Source organism: Myotis lucifugus, unplaced genomic scaffold, assembly GCF_000147115.1.
Source record: "Myotis lucifugus unplaced genomic scaffold, Myoluc2.0 scaffold_432, whole genome shotgun sequence".
Lineage (NCBI taxonomy): Eukaryota > Metazoa > Chordata > Mammalia > Chiroptera > Vespertilionidae > Myotis > Myotis lucifugus.
In genome coordinates, this window is record NW_005871480.1 from 520542 (window position 1) to 537954 (window position 17413).

The 17413-nt window shown below is 42.3% G+C and overlaps 1 protein-coding gene across 3 annotated transcripts in view; it reads right to left on the bottom strand.

Annotated features, from left to right (window-relative positions):
- Positions 1 to 17413, bottom strand: part of AKT3 (AKT serine/threonine kinase 3) — a 238032-nt gene that overhangs the window by 21488 nt on the left and 199131 nt on the right. For all 3 annotated transcript variants that reach the window (XM_023744156.1, XM_006102827.3, XM_023744157.1), the window contains 2 exons: positions 12597 to 12719; positions 3796 to 3924 (listed from right to left, as the gene is read on the bottom strand). In XM_023744156.1, the coding sequence (XP_023599924.1) occupies positions 3796 to 3924; positions 12597 to 12719 (252 nt within the window). The remainder of the gene's footprint in view (positions 1 to 3795; positions 3925 to 12596; positions 12720 to 17413) is intronic.

Consider the following 17413-nt stretch of genomic DNA (forward strand, 5'->3'; position numbering starts at 1 on the left):
AGACTTAGTTTCACAATCTGGTAGAAATAGTAGGATTGTGTCCAGGGGCTAAGCAAAATGTACGTCTGTGAGCTCCTGTGTTTCCCTACAGATGAAATGTGCAAACGTTAAATAACTTGGGCCGCATTTGTTCCTCTTAAGATCTAACGATAGTCTTGAAAGAGCCCATAAAATGGCACCTTTTACATTTATTCTTGTTGTATTTAAAATAAGTAAATAAAATTCCATTCAATACATTTAAATCTAGTTAGGTTCTAACTACTCCCCCTGCCTGCACCGCTCCTTGCTACCAACGACCTTTGCTGTAATTGACATGTTTCTCCCAACTCATTCTTAAGTAATTATGTTGATCTCTGGTTTTAGACACGCCCCCCCCATAGAATTTAATTTCCATTGGTACTATTATCTATACATCATCACAATGGCTTTGAGCGAATCTTTGTATCAAAATATCCTGGTCTATTTCAGATATTTTCAAAATCTGGATTATATAGAATGTATTAAAGCTAGTAGGTTTCAAAAGAAAAATGAATACAATGACGGTACATGGATGTTTTCTAAAAATGAGGTTCTAAAATCGAAGAAGGCATCAAAAATACATTTTCATCCACTGGAAAAAAATGTTTCCCGTTATGTAAAACAAAATTATGAACACGTTTTCTCTGAACAGCAACCGCAACTACAGGCTATGCATTTCCCAACAATTCAGTCATTTTTTTTTTTTGGCCATCTTTTTGTTAGTTCTAACTTGATTATCAAATAATTTTTATTTTTACACTATTACAGAAGTGCATTTCTCTGGGTTTCCAAAACCACCTTATTCAACCTCCCCCATCTGTCACCATCTGCTTCCTTTTAGCGTGTACTTTTTGTGTGATCGCATCAACACGTGAAAAATAACTACCGTGCAGATGACTATGTGCCGGTACATTTGAGGACTGGGCATAATAAAAGTGAACTGCCAAAACGCACTTAACACTTTTAATTTTGTTGGGTCTTGCATGTGAGCCGCATTTGATTTTCAGACTGTTTTGCAGTTGGAGAGTTGAGCAGGTACTGCTAACTCAAGAGCAAAGCTGAGACTAAATAATTAGCGCTGCATAAAATGGCCTGGGTTCGGTGAGCCAACTCGGATAATAAACCTTAACACGAAGGTTGGATGCGTGATTTCTAATTTTTTTCTTTTAATCGTTTCGAGGAGTGAAAAGAAGAGTAGAGTTTGCAAAAACAAATTCCCTGCAAAATATATTATTGTCCGTAATGTATGGCAGGTCAAGTTTATTTCCTTCCAGTGGCAGTAGGAGCGAAAACACATTCGTTTATAACTCTGTGTGCAAGTGCATTTTTTGAGCTGTAACTCACCAAATGCATAGTTTGTTTTACTACTAAGACTGCATTTCTGCAATCTCTTGAAAAATACATTATTCCCAGCCTCCCCCACCCTGTAACACTAAAGATCTGTAATTCTTCATCAAAAGACCTGAGAACAAATATTTGAAAAATATTCCTTTTCCAACAAATGGCGTTTTTACACGATAACACGTATCTGTTCTGGCGGTCTTTGCCACAGAAGAAACTTAAGTTCATTTAAAACTTAAGTTTACTTAAAAATCAGTGATGAATCTGCTACATAGCCCAATTAATCGGTTTGAGCTGACTTTGCAGTCTTTTTGAAGCATCTTTTAAATGCCTTTCACCTGTCTTTACACAGCAAAGCATTTCTGGCAGATAAGACAATGGAGAAGGTACAGAAAGGGGAACAAGTCTACAGCAAGAGGAGGGGAAATGCTGACGGGGAGCCGGTCCCCAGAGCCAACACTGTGTCCAGGTCTGAGACACAACTCCGACTTCTATGCCCTCACGAGGAGCCTGGCGCCCGGCCCATGTGGCTCAGTGGTTGGGCATTAGCCCATGCACCAGGAGGGGACCAGTTCCATTCACGGTCAGGGCACAGGCCTGGGTTGCAGGCTCGATCTCCAGTAGGGGGCATGCCGATCGATGTTTCTCTCTCATCGATGTTTCTATCTCTCTCTCCCTCTCTCTGAAATCAATAAAAAAAAAATTTTTTTTTAAGAAAAGGCTGGCATTAAGGAAGTACTAGAAATTTCCGGGTTCAAAAAGGTGACAGACACCGTGTCAAGTAAGGCGAGAGCCAGCTCTTGCCAATCCCCCCCTAACTGACCACCTAATCAGTGTTGCCTTGCTCTCAATTGCAAAGTGGTTTTCCCTTCTTCACGAGACCCAACCTAACTCTGCATTCCCACCCGATCCATGAGTCCTGCCTCCTCTCTTCTGCTCCCTGCGCAGGCTCACACGTCTCTCCTTTAATCCTGCCACACCCTACTAACTCCAGTACAGCAATTACTGTTTGCACAGTAATCATTATTCTCCACAGCTAATCACCTTAGTAAATACTAAGATACTTGAGGACAAAAACCACTTCTTACCATCTTTGTATTCCAGCACCTAAGATAATGCATGACACCTAATGAATATTCAATGAGTATTTCCTTAGTGAATGAATGAGTGTCCTTAGTGAAACGGTTCACATCCAAGACCAGAGGAACTTAGATGCTTGCTTTTAAAAGAGTGAACACATTCAAAATTATCCCGGTGTAACAAACATGTGTTTGACAAAAAACTTAAATATAAGAATTAAAGTTGCATGAGAAGTTAGTGGCTTCAAGATCTGTCATTCTCAGACCGTAACTACAATGATCATTCTCCCCAATAAAAATGAGGGGCAAGATTTTAATTAATTATGAATCAGTTTGTAACAGCTATGGATATGTAAACTGCTTTTAAAGACCAGACTTCTGCAATATTAAAATTTATATATATATATTTGTCTTTTTCTTACTTGTCTTTATGAAGAAATTGATAATTTCTTAGAAATTATAAACTTTCTATTTAGAAACCATTAGGCTCTTCTCACATTATGTTCTTGGTTTTGTTCTTCTGTTGACCATTTTCATATAGAACAGTATCTTTGTTTCTTTGATCCTCTGCTTTTAAAATGAGATGTATTTATCTCCTTCAGAACTAATTTTCCCTAATTGTGACACTACTAATTTTGTTATTCTAAAAATGGGATAACATCATCCAAGGCAAATGGACAGCAGGGAAACTGAACTCCAGAGAAACAAAAAGTGTGGTTTGCATGAGCGTTCCCAACCCTATTCCAGAGCGAGTTCCCTGAGAGCACTGTCCTTTGTGTCTAGTTCCTGTAGCCACATCACTCAGGAAAACACCCCCTTCATAGCAGATGCACAATCTATGCCTGCGGATAAACAAAGAAAGCCAGTCTCCCGGACTCTCTGCAAGGGGTTTCAGTGGGAGCTGCTGTCATTTCATGAACCCTCCCAGTGAAATACTTCCTAATAATTACGAAAACCCACAGCACCTCAAATCCAAATGATCAGTGTCTTTGTTTCCAAGGAAAATCCAAATGGTTTATAGAACTAACTGTAAACATTTTCGAAGTCATTCAATTATTCTGTTTGAATAAATGAATTAAAAAAGGCTTAATCAAAACATTAAATGGATATGGCCAACTAAATATGGACTTACTCTACTATAGTTCCTACCTTTATGTTCATCAAGTTTATAACATTTAATTTAAATATATATCCTTGCCCTATAATATCATGTTAAACAGTGGAAGAAAAATAGATTTGATTCATGTTGAAATTCAGGTAAAAATAGCAGGAACTGCAAGTTTTGTTCATGCTGAAATGTCTCCTGTGTGAGCATTATGTCAATGTTCCCTTTTTGTCTGAACGGAGCCCCGCCCACCTCTGGCGCCAGGTACTCCGGGGTCCCACAGAAGGTCTTCATGGTGGCCGTGTCTGTGATCCCCTCTTTGCAAAGTCCGAAATCTGTGATTTTTATGTGGCCATCTTTATCCAGCATCAAATTCTCCAACTGCATAGGAAGAAAAATGACATGATTATTCTACAGTCCTCAAATCTAGGAAAATACTGTTTGGAAACAATTATGAATGGTGAGCAAGAGATTTTGGAAAGAGGACATAGTTGTTAATAGAACTTTCAGGACTCACAAACCCTGTAGCTTCGTAATTCCTATATAAAAAGAAACATGTTTTATCAAATATTTTGATGATGAAATTGATTTTTTACTCCAATGGGAGTCAGAGCCATTATTGTGTAAATTCTGAGAACTAAAGCTCACCTAATTTTTCAAAGCAAAAACCAATCCTCTTTTTATGTAAATAAATTGTGACCTAAATAATCCCAAAGAGATGAGTATCTTTTTCTGGATACACACAGATGGTTTTCAACACTTTCTCTTGGGAATCTATTGCTATTATAAAATAGTCACTTACAGAAATGTTTTTTGGTGGTGGTTGCAAATCAAACCTAAATCGTGTTTTGAAAGGTAAGGTGGTATCCTCTTTTGCAGTTCTTTGTGATAAAGAAATACCAACCCTTTCAAACATAAAAAGGTCAAGAATGTCAAAGTCGGTCAACAGTTAATGAAAATATATAGCACAAACATTATATAATTGGAATCTCTTTGAAGCCATTAATGAAAACACACCAAGAGAATCTCAAAGATTTAACTAAGTAGCAAGATCATCTGCCTCAAGTGAAAATTATGACATGCCAGAGTAGAAGGAGTTTGTGCAAAGCCATTATCATTAAAAATAACATCAATAACTGATCATTTTTCTCTCCTATTTTGAACCCAAAGTTATGACTGTCATCACACATAGATACGTATAGTTCTGAGCTGTGATCATATAGCTTCACAGACATGGGGCCTAGCCTCACCCACTCATGTAGATACAAACACACGTGAGAAATTATTAACAGAATGAATGAAAATTAACTGATTAAACAAGTAGGCAATTTATTCTACTCCTTAGTGTGATGATCTATGCAAGTGCTTACCTGAACTCTGAAGTTAATATCCAATTCAAAACAGAACCCCATATCAGTGGTTCTCAACCTTCTGGCCCTTAAAATACAGTTCCTCATGTTGTGACCCCCAACCATAAAATTATTTTCGTTGCTACTTCATCACTGTAATGTTGCTACTGTTATGAATCATAATGTAAATATCTGATATGCAGGATGGTCTTAGGCGACCCCTGTGAAAGGGTCGTTCGACCCCCAAAGGGGTCGCGACCCACAGGTTGAGAACCGCTGCCATATATGAACATAAATGACTATATATAAAATGGGGTGACATCATACTGTTATACCATCCAATGTCTTATAAACCATAAACTCGATGCAGTAAAGCAAGCTGAGTTCACTCAAGGGAAGACCAGACAGACATGTCCTCAGGTGTGGTTCTCACTGTGCCCCCTGGCTGATCTACACGCTTCATACACGCTTCCTTTATGGCATAGAGTTCAGAGAAGTGATGCTGCTGAGCTTTTCACAAAATAAAAGTTCTTGTATTTTATCTAAATTCAGAAATATTGCACCTTCCATATGCTTCTCTACTAGCTGGAACCTAAAAGTAAAGCCTAATTTGCATAAATGACAACAAGTCCATCTCTTCTTCCTGCTTCCAGTCTTCTCCCTTTTCCCTTTTCCTTGCTCCCTTCTGCGAGCTTGCTGTAATGAGAAACGGAAGTATATACTGGAGGGTCTGTTGTTTTGTTGAATAAAAACATACATGTCCTGCTGCTAATATTTAAGAAGATGCTGATGGTTTAAATGTAGGAATGTATTATAGTATATACAAATAAAACCCACTTAAGTTCTTCAAATGCTGCATAATCTTTTAAAAATATTTAATAAATCTGTTTTACCAATACATAAAAAGTTCTTATAAAATCTCCAAATGATATTACTGCATAAAATGTGAATGTACTATCTACTCCGTTCCTTCCCACTCCCAGCCTGGTTTGGTGGGGCCCCCCTGGCCTCTCTACGCCTCATGTGCATGGGGAAGCATGCGTGGAAGCATGGCAGCATGCACTATTCCTCCACATTCTGACCAGGCTACTTTGTCATGTAGTTTAAATCCTGGCTCATAAGTAATTCTCCACCCTCAGATCTCATCTCTGAGCCTCACACCAAGGCCTGAGGGAGGAGGAATGAAGTGAGGTGTAGGGACAGGGTTGGGGAAGGAACGGATTGAAGGTGGCTGAGAGTTCCAGTTTGCCCAGAACATAAGGGGGTTTCCTGGGCAAACCAGGCCATCCTCCTCGTCTTATGAATCAGCTTTAGAACATTACAATGGTTCAGGGAGCAATAAGGTCAGCCTTAGGGGTGACTGAGAGGTGGGGTGAGGGGCGTGATGGCGGGGTGACAGCACACTGCGTGGAGGCAGTGAGAGCACAATGAATAAGAGTGTGGGGTCGCCCTAGCTGGTTTGGCTCACTGGATAGCGCGTCGGACGGACTGAAGAGTCCAGGTTCGATTCCGGTCAAGACCATGTACCTTGGTTGCAGGCACATTCCCAGTGTGGGGTGTGCAGGAGGCAGCTGATCGATGCTTCTCTCTCATTGATGTTTCTAACTCTCTATCCCTCTCCCTTCCTCTGTAAAAAATCAATAAAATATATTTTTAAAAAAAGAGTGTGGGGTCAAGTTAGTGAACTCACACGTAAATTCAAGCTATACCCCTTCTCACTGTGTGACCTACGGCTATTGACTTGTATGTGCCTCAACTTCATCTATAAACCAGAGGCAAGTAACAGTAGCAACAGAATGTGATTGTTTTGAGAATTAAATGAGATACTAACTCCAGACCTTAACACACTGGAAGCATCCAATGAATGTATTGATCATTATTAAACACTAGAGGCAGGCCACTGTGGGAGCGCAGCTCATCCCGGCCAGCCACTGTGGGAGCACACTGACCACTAGGGGGAAGCTCCTGCATTGAGTGCCTGCCCCCTGGTGGTCAGTGTGCGTCATAGCGACTGGTCGACAGGTCATTCTGGTTGTTCTGCCGTTAGGGCTTTGATTAGGATAGCATGTAATGGTCGATGTGTAAATTATTAGAATGGTGTGTGCTTATCTAGATAACACTTTTTTTAAAGGAAAGAAGAAAGTTCAAGAACAAAACCCTATGAAACATTTTTGTCAGCTCAGTGACTTAGGCAAAAACATGTCTCAATATGCAATAATTTCTTTTGCATAAACAAACAAAACAAATATTTCATAACTTTAAAGCCAGTTATTGTACAATAGTGTCCACCTTTTCCCATCAACTATTTTTCTACTCTCACTGTCCTGAAATATCACTTTGCTGAGCAGGGATGACAAAAACAGCTCGTCCCCCAACAGCATGAATGACAGTCAGACATACATCACCTTAAAAAAAAAAACACCCTGGATCCAGTGTATAGGATAAGCCAGGGTAATTCAATATCCAGTCTTGTTAAAATAGGTGTTTTACACAGATGCATAACAACTCTCTGGAATATATAAGAACCATTTGTGAGCTTGGCATGGCTCAGTGGTTGAACATGGACCTATTGAACCAGAAAGTCATGACTCCTTTCCCAGTCAGGGCACAGGCCCAGGGGTTGCAGGCTCGATCCCCAGTGTGTGGAATACAGGAGGCAGCCGATCAATGATTCTCTCTGATCCCTGATGTTTCTCTCTCTCCCTCTCTGAAATCAATCAATCAATCAATAGAATCATCAGTGTTGTGGAGGATGCACGGAATCAATCACCTGGAAGTCCTTTCCAAGCAGATCACAGACCTGGACAGAGCGGAACACCCAGGCGTCACACACCTAACACTGACGTACACAGGACTCCCAGCCCTCGGAGCGCTGCCACTATGTAAAGAAGGGGTGCACGCATCTACCAACGATCTCTCCCTGGTTCTCTCTCCTCAACATCCTGGCTTTCCTTCTTCCCTCTGTTAGCCACAAACTGCAACATGCACACTGTCGCTGACCGGCCAGGTTCTCTCCCCGGATGAACCTCAGCGCATCTGTTTTATCGCCACAGTCAGTCCTGGTTTACACGGCATTATGCTCATGCTTAACGGGCGCACCCACTGGCAAAAGCAATGATGGAGACAAACAGGGGGCTGGAGAGAGAACGTTATGTCTTAGAAATCTGGTTATGCCGACCACTCACATCAGAGGGTTGTCATCTAACCGTTCAGGGCAGCTCGCACTTCGAGGAGAGAGAAAACATTAGACAATGTACCTCATGGAGTCCCCATAACAAGGCGACATTTTTACCCAGTTGGAGGGGACAGGCATATGTGACAGAGGGTCTTGGTTCAGGGTCTGAATGAGAACATGTGAGCGCTGGAAATCTTTGCCCTCTGCGCTCTGTGCACAGGAACCTGTAGCAAGAAAGCACTACGGTCCTTCTGCTCTTGCTGGGAGGGACCCCGAAGAAAATGAGACTCTGAAAACCCCAAGCTGTGTTTTCTGCGGGGCTTCTCAAACCTGCACCGCTCTTCCTGGTACAACAGGAGATGGAAATCTGTGGGGAGGACCAGGGTCAGTGCACAGGCTGCTGGAGGCCGGGAGTGACTGGCTGGAGGCTCCTCTAACCACCTGTGGGCTGAGGGTGGCCATGGTTGGAGCACACCTGTAACCCACGTGTGGCATGCAGGCTGGCAAGCTCTGCTCTCAAACATGCCAAAGTAGCTATTAGAACAGGGGTCCTCAAACTTTTTAAACAGGGGGCCAGTTCACTGCCCCTCAGACCGTTGGAGGGCCGGACTATAGTTTAAAAAAAACTATGAACAAATTCCTATGCACACTGCACATATCTTATTTTGAAGTAAAAAAAACAAAACGGGAACAAATACAATATTTGTATTTGCATGTGGCCCGCGGGCCGTAATTTGAGGACCCCTGTATTAGAAGGTTTAAATGCTTTTAAACTTTTAAATAGAGTATCCTAATATATGTGACTATATCTTTTAGGTATCATTGTATTTAAATGGCGGACACTGAGACGAAACAAAGGGATGGTAACAGCAGCTCCTCAGGGCTCTGATGACTATCAAACAGTATAAGCAAACAGCTCCTTCACTCACTCTTACACCCACTTCAGCACAATGGCACCAAACTGAGTGCTGCCACCGGACTGCGCAGGCCCAAGGCCGCCGTGAGCACACGCCCTCTGCACTCTGCAGACCAGGCTCATGGGTATCAGGTGCCAAACGGCGCCCACGCTGACCTGCAGGAACCTAATGGCCCTGGAATTAGAGGGCGCGGACACCCTGGGTGGGAAACACTTCTTCGCTCCACCTTCCCAGGCTATGAAGGATTCAGCAAAGGCCCCACCTGGGCTGCTAAGCTATTGAAGAATTTGCTACAAACTAGGAACACAGCCCAACAGGACAATTTAATTTTTGAGATGGGAGAGGTTCCTAGTAGCCCTGGCGTAAATTTTCTATAAAAGAGGGATCCGGAGGGGCTGTCTGGGTAGCAGTGGAGTTGGGCGCTGTGTCTGGGGGCTCAGTGTGTGAAGCCAGCAGACTGTTTTTGCTTGGACTGGGCGTTTATTTGGGGTGAATGTCGGGGAACTGATGGGGATTGGGAGGGCGGTGATAAGAGATTCTCTGAACCCACCCTCTGTGCCATCTCTGAGTCCTAGAAATCATCTAAATGTATTTGAATGAACACAAGGGCATTAGAAAGACGATGACAGAGGCAACTCTGAGCCGGATCCAAGAGGATCCCTAAACCAGTTTTTGGTGATGCTGTTTTTTAAATACATCTGGTATAAACATATTTAAAACATTTATTCTCTTATCTTTGGCAACTGTGTTTGAATTTTAGGTTTACGAAGATCTCCCGGAGTTCTCAGTGCATCCCCCCATCTAGATGTCATCTCAGCTCTAGAATGATGTAATGACAAGAACATTAGACCGGAGAGAGGACTCATGGGCTCCAATAATCTTGACGATGTCACCAACTTACCCACGACTGTAAGTCACTTACGAGGCTTCTAGAAGTCAGCGACATCCCTGTAAACCATGGGTCAGCTCTCAACTTCTATGACACCAACTCAAGGATCTCCCTCTAATCTGCGCAACCCTGTGCCCTACGGATCCAGGTAACATTTGCATGAACTTCTAATGTTTCCCTGTCTGCACTGCATGTATTCTCCTTGGGGTACATTTATATGGTTTCTGCCCCATTTTGTACAGTTACTTAGACTTTTAAGTGAGGTAAGGTTTTATTTTTAAAAATGAACTTAACAGAGATCACGTAATTGTCTAGTAAAGTGAGTGGTCTAGGTATATGGTAAGTGCATGACTCATAGTCATATATAAATAGGTTCTTAATGTTGCAATTTAACATAATGGATGTTTAACATAATCTAACATAATAAATTTAGTCTTTCCATCATCAGAAAGGATGGAGCAATGAATATCATGTTAATGAATGTCAATACACCGCTATATTCACGGTAACAGGGTTAATGGGTAGTAACATAGTTAATGACAAATATTGACCAAGACCATCTCAATGATGCCATGTTTCAATCAATGCTGGCATTCTTTTCTTTGTTTCTTTAGGCCAAGAATTCTACCTTCCAGCTTTAAATGCTTTGGGTATGTTACCAACTACTTCAAAATTATGATTTCCTTAAATCTAGAAGTCCCCGCCTTCTTCCTACAAACAGAATTCATAAAATACAAAGTGGGAGTGGGGGGAGGTGACCCAGGCAGAAAAGAGCCAACTATTTCTAAATAAAATTGGAAATGCCATCTAACATACATTGCAAGTTATGTTATGCCATATAACCCATTTCTTTTTTAAAAAAATCCCAGACACTTAAACATGACAGTATTAGTTGGCCATGGAGACATCAGATCCAGGGATGCTGAATTCTGTCACATTCCTGGTCATAAGAAGCTTCAGGACATAGTTACGCCGTTGATCTGTGTTCATCTCTGGTCCACTGTGGCATGTAGTCCATCATCCCTGACCTGGATGTTTCATCATCCCATAGTTCATCTCTCCTAAATACAGTACCTCATCGCTTCTTTATACTTCGATAAATTATTATATGCAAACATAGATACTATAGTTCACTAACATCGTGTAAAATAAGTCTTTATGAGGTGGTTACTCCTTAGGGGCACTCATAACATATAGGCACATGACAGGAACACTCTGAAGTCACCCAGACAACTGCTTAACTAATTAGATTCTTAAGGATCATGGGTACTTAACGAAGGGAGGGATGGGAGTCAGGCGGGTAATTGTGGTTTCTTCCTTGTGTCGCAATATGGAGATACAAACAGTTTCAACGAAGACACCTATAACCCCTGTTCCTACAAACCAAATTACATTTTAAATAAACTAGTGCTTAGTAAATAAAGCAATTCTGTATCAGATGTTCACGGGTCAGGATTACTACATATGACTTAGTTACTGAGAAGTAAGATTGTCACATTTAGAATCTGTACAAAATATGTCACGGGACAACCTTCCTTGACACGGCCCCTGTGATCCCGAACGGTGTCACAAAAATCACTGCCGCTCTCGGGGAGCCACTCCAGGGCTCAGGACACGGGCCCGTGGGTGACATCAGCCTCCTGCCTGTTTGGGTGGGCAGTTTTACGGGAACCGGACAGGCTCACTCATTCCTGTGCTGTCTGGCTGCCCTCAGCGATGGCGGAGCTGAGGAGCCGCAAAGGGACTGCATGGGCCGCAAAGCCTAACATCTTTCCTTTCCGACCCGCATGGCTCAGTGGTTGAGCGTCGTCCTATGCACCAGGAGGTCCTGGGTTAATCCCGGAGCTGCTCCAAAGGCCTCATCAGAGAGGAACTTGGAGAAGTAAAGTCACTCTTATCAAGAAAACAATGACAGCCCTTTTTAAAATGCAAGTAATCCAATGCCACGCTATATTAAATGCTCCAGGTGTTTAATCCACCAAAAAAGTGAATACCAAAATCAAACCACATATTCTCCTCCAATAAAGTCTTATTTATTATAAAATTTCTTCATAATACATCATTGGATGTTAGACTATCATAATGAAACTTATTTTCAAATGTCACTTGCAAAGATACTTGACTTTTAATCAGATGTTTAACATTATCTAGCACATTTACAGAAAACCGAAACTGTTATGAAACTGTTATTGGTAGAGGGCAGTCAAGCAGAAATTCTTATACATCAAAATCTTGGACATAGGACGGTGTTGGCTCAGTGGTTGAGCGTCAACCTATGAACCAGGAGGTCACGGTTCAATTCCTGGTCAGGGCACATGCCCGGGTTGCAGACTTGATCCCATGTGGGGCGTGCAGGAGGCAGCCGATCCATGATTCTCTCTCATCATTGATGTTTCTCTCTCTCTCTCTCTCTCTCTCTCTCTCTCTCTCTCTCTCTCTCCCTTCCTCCCTCCCTCCCTCCCTCCCTCTCTCTCCCTCTCTTTCTCTCTCTCCCTCTCTGAAAGCAATAAAAACATATTTTAAAAAAAATCTTGGACATAAAGGAACGACACACATAGCAGTGAATGCAATTCCTCTCAGGTGCAGGAACTCCATCCTTACACAGAATGCTTTTCTGCCCGACCAAATCTGCTTTTCTCCGCGCTGTGTAACTCTGTAATTGCTTTGTCTGTCCCCACAGCCCCTACGAAAACAAACGCGGATGCTGCTGTGCGTTCCCTTACCTTCAGGTCCCGGTACACGATCTTCCCCGAGTGCAGGTAGTCCAGGGCCGAGACGATCTCGGCGCCGTAGAAGCGCGTGCGGTCCTCGGAGAACACCCGCTCTCTCGACAAATGGAAAAACAGCTGCGGGGTAAACAGCAGGGACGGGATTGTAATAATTACTGATTTAGTGGGGAAATTAACACAAACATAAAACACCTCTCCTCGCCATATTGTGATGATAGAGGGTGTACTCTCCGCGGACACGCAGCCTCCTCGACAGCAGCTGGCTTCTCTCGCCCAGGCTTCCAGGGGGAGTCTGCGCGCTGCGAAAGCAGCGTTTTAATCAATACCCCCATCTTGCCGCAGGCATTCTGCTTGCTCCCCATTTAACCTCCCGTTACCCGAGGAAGGGGGATGGGCCACGGATTGCGTGGCCCCCTCGCTCTACGGCTGCCTCACTCTTCCCAGGATTAGGCGTTGAGCATTATTAACATAAATGCACACGAGCGGGGATGTAGTCGCTCTATTTAATGACCCGATTTATAACTGATTTCAAAGGAAGGGCTGCTGACTTGCTGAAGCTGATGTGTGTGGACCTGCTCTGTTCTACGACTGCTGACTCGTCACGCTGCCTCTAGAAACATCCCCACAGTTTGCATCCGTGTTTTCTATGGTGAGAAACGGTAAGGCATATGTTTTTACTGTAGTGATGTCCACAACCGTCTGAGAAGCTCCCATTGTCCCCCTTGTAATTCTCAAGGCCTATTCTTTCTATTTTCAAAATGAGCCACAGCACCCATCTTTTCTCATACAAACACACACGGTGAGCCCAGCCACTCCTCAGCTAGTCACCACTCGGCAGCCGACAAGTATGTATTGGGTGCCCTCGGCGGGCCCAGCACCCAGCCCCCATGCAGTCAGCTCTCTGTAAGGCTGCCTCCTCCATCTCCCAGTGGGACCAGGTAGAGAAGGAGCAGGCGTCAGGCACACGGACCCCTGCTGGACTATCTCACTGGCCCAAGAAAACCCAAGAGCAGGAGAGCTTGTTGACGGTGCTGAGTACACAGCCAGGTGTCATGGCAGATGCTCCGCACACGTCTGTGATGATAGAAGTGAGCCTTGACTGCAAGATCAGAAATCAATACCGTCCCACGGATGAGGGACTCCCAGCACTTCTACACATTCCTAACAGGTCCAGTTAACGACATTTGTGCCGCACACATCAAACCATAACTCAGGTGACACACACGAGGTGCCCTAAGATTCCGTCCTCCCTCTCCCACCTCCACCTCCACTGAGGAGTCTGTCATTGTATTGACATAAACTTTGTGCCGAGCCCACTGTCACAATAAAGAGAGACACGTAATACCATGTACCTACTAGTATCACCAAAAACGACTAGCTCAACCCTAGTTAAAGCAAAGCTAAACTAGTAGGCCGGTAGTCTCGAAGCTTTAACGCTCTATCATACTGCCCTATTTTATCAACTCCAAGATGCTACTGACTGGGACTCCATCATTATTTTATGTTTACTCCAAGTAAGAAAAAAAAAGCCAATAAAAAGTCAAATAAAATCTATGACACTCCATCAAATATAAAAGGCATTCTCAATGCAGAAATGTTAACTGTGTCAGACCAGGAATCCAATATACTATGCCAAAAATCAAACTAATGTATATAATTCCTCAGGGGTGTTTTTAAAAATCCATTTACTTTATATAAGCATATATATATATATATATATATATATATATATGCATATATATGATATTATGTATTATAATATATAATGCATATAAACAGGCATATATACACAATGCATTACCATTCAAACAAGGACAGGGAGTAGACAGAAGCATGGAACATCAGTAAAACCATTCTGAACAATTTCTGGGTCAAAATAATTTTTGCCATGCATTATTCAAAATATCACTAACTGATGAAGGAACCTGTGCCCTCTATGTAGATTTATGGTAGCGTTCTAATGGAATGAAAATAGTGGTTAAATTTATAAATTTTCTTAAAATAACATCAAACCTACTACCCACTCATCTACGGGACAAAACTTATGGATGCTCCTACATCAGCATAATGCATGCGGATTCTAGATCTTTATTTAGACCACACATATCTTCGATTTGTCTCCCAGCCAATTTCCATAAAAATAGATGCTAAAATTTTTACTTAAGGAGAATTCTATTTATTTCTCAATCTGCTGTCCTCTGAGTCTGCCCTTGCTACTCTATGGAACTTATTCTTGTTAAGAAAACCAAGCACCTCTTAATTGCCAAATCCGATTACTTACATCTGGACCCCTCCTTCCTGTTCCGGAGCTTAGACATCACCCATTGTCCTCTCCTGAAGCATGTTCTTGGCTTTGGTAACACAACTCTTCCCTGACTTTCTACATTTCTTGGCTTTGAGACAAGTTTCCAATCAATTATTTTAAAGTCCCTGTGTTGGCACAGGGAAGAGAAGAGAGAACATGCTTGGTAGAGACAATCCCTGACCTCAAGACATTCACCTCAAAGGAGACACATGCAGAGATAAAATCCAAGAGAGCTGTGATACGTTGTCTACTTATGATTATTAAAAATGATTTGGAGGCAAAGAACGATTCATCTTCATTGAGATGACCCGAAGAGACTTCACAAATAAGGATGGAACTTCTCACAAATGGAGAATAAGGGAAGCCTTTCAAAGATTGCTATTCAAGGGGTATCCATCTTTGTATTTCGAACACAGCCTAGTACAGTACCTGCACATAGTAGTTAACTAATCAATGTTTGATAAAGAATTAATTCTAAAAAGAAAAATTTAAAAAATGGCAAGAAAACACACACAGGGAACACACCCAGCTGAAGAATAACCCACATTCCAGGCAATGACAGGATTTAGGTAAAAAAAAGATGAGACCACATCTTTTAGGACCTCGAGTGCCAAGATATGGGGGTTGAGATTTATTCTGAGATAAGAAGCATCAAAGAATTTTGGGTTAAAACAATTAGCGTAATTAAACAACAACAACTCTGGCAGCCATTGGAGCATCAATTAACCAGATCTGAGACTACAGTCAGGTAAACACTGTAACAAAAACATCACCGAGCACCTGTTAGTGCAATTGCTGTGAAAAGCTGACACCATGAGAGAACGTGGTAGCAATCTGCAAGGACACTGTGATTTGGTTAGGACAGCCAGCGATATGAGCAATTCCGCTAACAGTCTGCTAGTTATAAAACAGCGCATTGAAATCAGTGAATGGGCATGTTGGACAGTATCTGACAATATCAGAAGTCACACACGAGCTGAAGGACAGCTGAGGGACCTCAACTACAGCAGCTCAAGAGTCAAAATTCCAGAGGGAACTTGCCTGCACCACTGGGGTCAGGGGAGAGAGTGACAATGTTGGGGTTTCCGTGGACGATTGAGTGGATGTTACAGCCAGCCGTGCTGAGGAAGAAAATGGGGACAGAGGAGCAATGGATTTTGTTTGACCTGTTACCATATAAATACGCATTTGATACGGCTTTGAAAGTGGACCCCGAGGGTATAGAGGTAGACATGAGAGTCATTTATATAAAGACTAGAGGCCCGATGCATGAAAATTCGTGCAAAAGTAGGCCTTCCTTCCCCTGGCTGCTGGCACCGGCTTCCCCCTGGCACCCAGGACCCGGGCTGCTTCCCTCCTCTGGCCTCCCACAGGCACCCAGGACCCGGGACGTCTGGAATGATGTCCGGAAGATGTCTGGTCTAATTAGCATATTACCCATTTATTAGTATAGATATTGTTACAACCAAGGCAGCACGAGATAACCCAGGAACTCAGTAGGAAATTAAAACAGAATAAGCCCAGAATCTTAGGAACCACTACACCTAAGGGCAGGAGAAGGGAGCAGGACGCCGAGGCGGAGTCCTAGAAGTGTAAGAGGAAAGGAAAGAAGAATGCACCTGAAGAAGGAAGGAAAAGCAAGTTTCCAGAAGGAATCAGCGTTTACCAGGCACAGGAACGAGGTCATGGGTTACCTTCCAGGGGAGAGATGTCATACCTACATGAGCTCAGAAGAGGATGTAAAGGCAGAAATGGTACATGACGCCTTCAGAAAAAAATGAATGAGATGAGCCAACATATTACTGAAAGAGAAGATTTCTGCTACAACATATCAAGTAATGCTTTCGGGGAAACTTTTGCTTAAGGAAATGGAGAGATGCTATACCGTAAAGCTACAATTCATATGGAAGAGGCACACCAACGAAAAGATCAATAAACTCAGACAGCCAGAATCTGGTTATTTTGTAGAAATTTAGTATCTAACATTGATGACGACAATGTGTGCCAAAGTATATGAGAAAAAAATGACTAACAAATGGTGATACAATAGTTGGTCAACTTTGGAGAAAAGTAAAATTGACTTTTCATCTCACATCATAACAACATACATTTCAGATAGTTAAATATAAAATATGACGCTTTTAAAAAAAAGTTGAAAATATGAACCAATAGTTATCAGATCTCAGAATGAAAGATTTTCCAAGCAGAAAAGAAGTGAGACTAAACATAAAAGGAAACGCTGGTAGAATTAACTACATGGAATAGCAGCGATATAAATGACATTGAATATTTATAGGAAATATGACAACCCAAATGTCCACCACCAGCGGACAGATGAGCAAATGTTGGTGGAGCCAAGCCATGCATATGGATGGTGACTCAGCAATAAAGGAAAACTACTGAGAAATGCAACAAAATGCATAATTTCCAAACATAAGGCCGGGGAAAGGAGCAGACACAACAGTGTGTGTGCTGTCTCTCCGTCTCTGAGAAATGTTAGAAACGG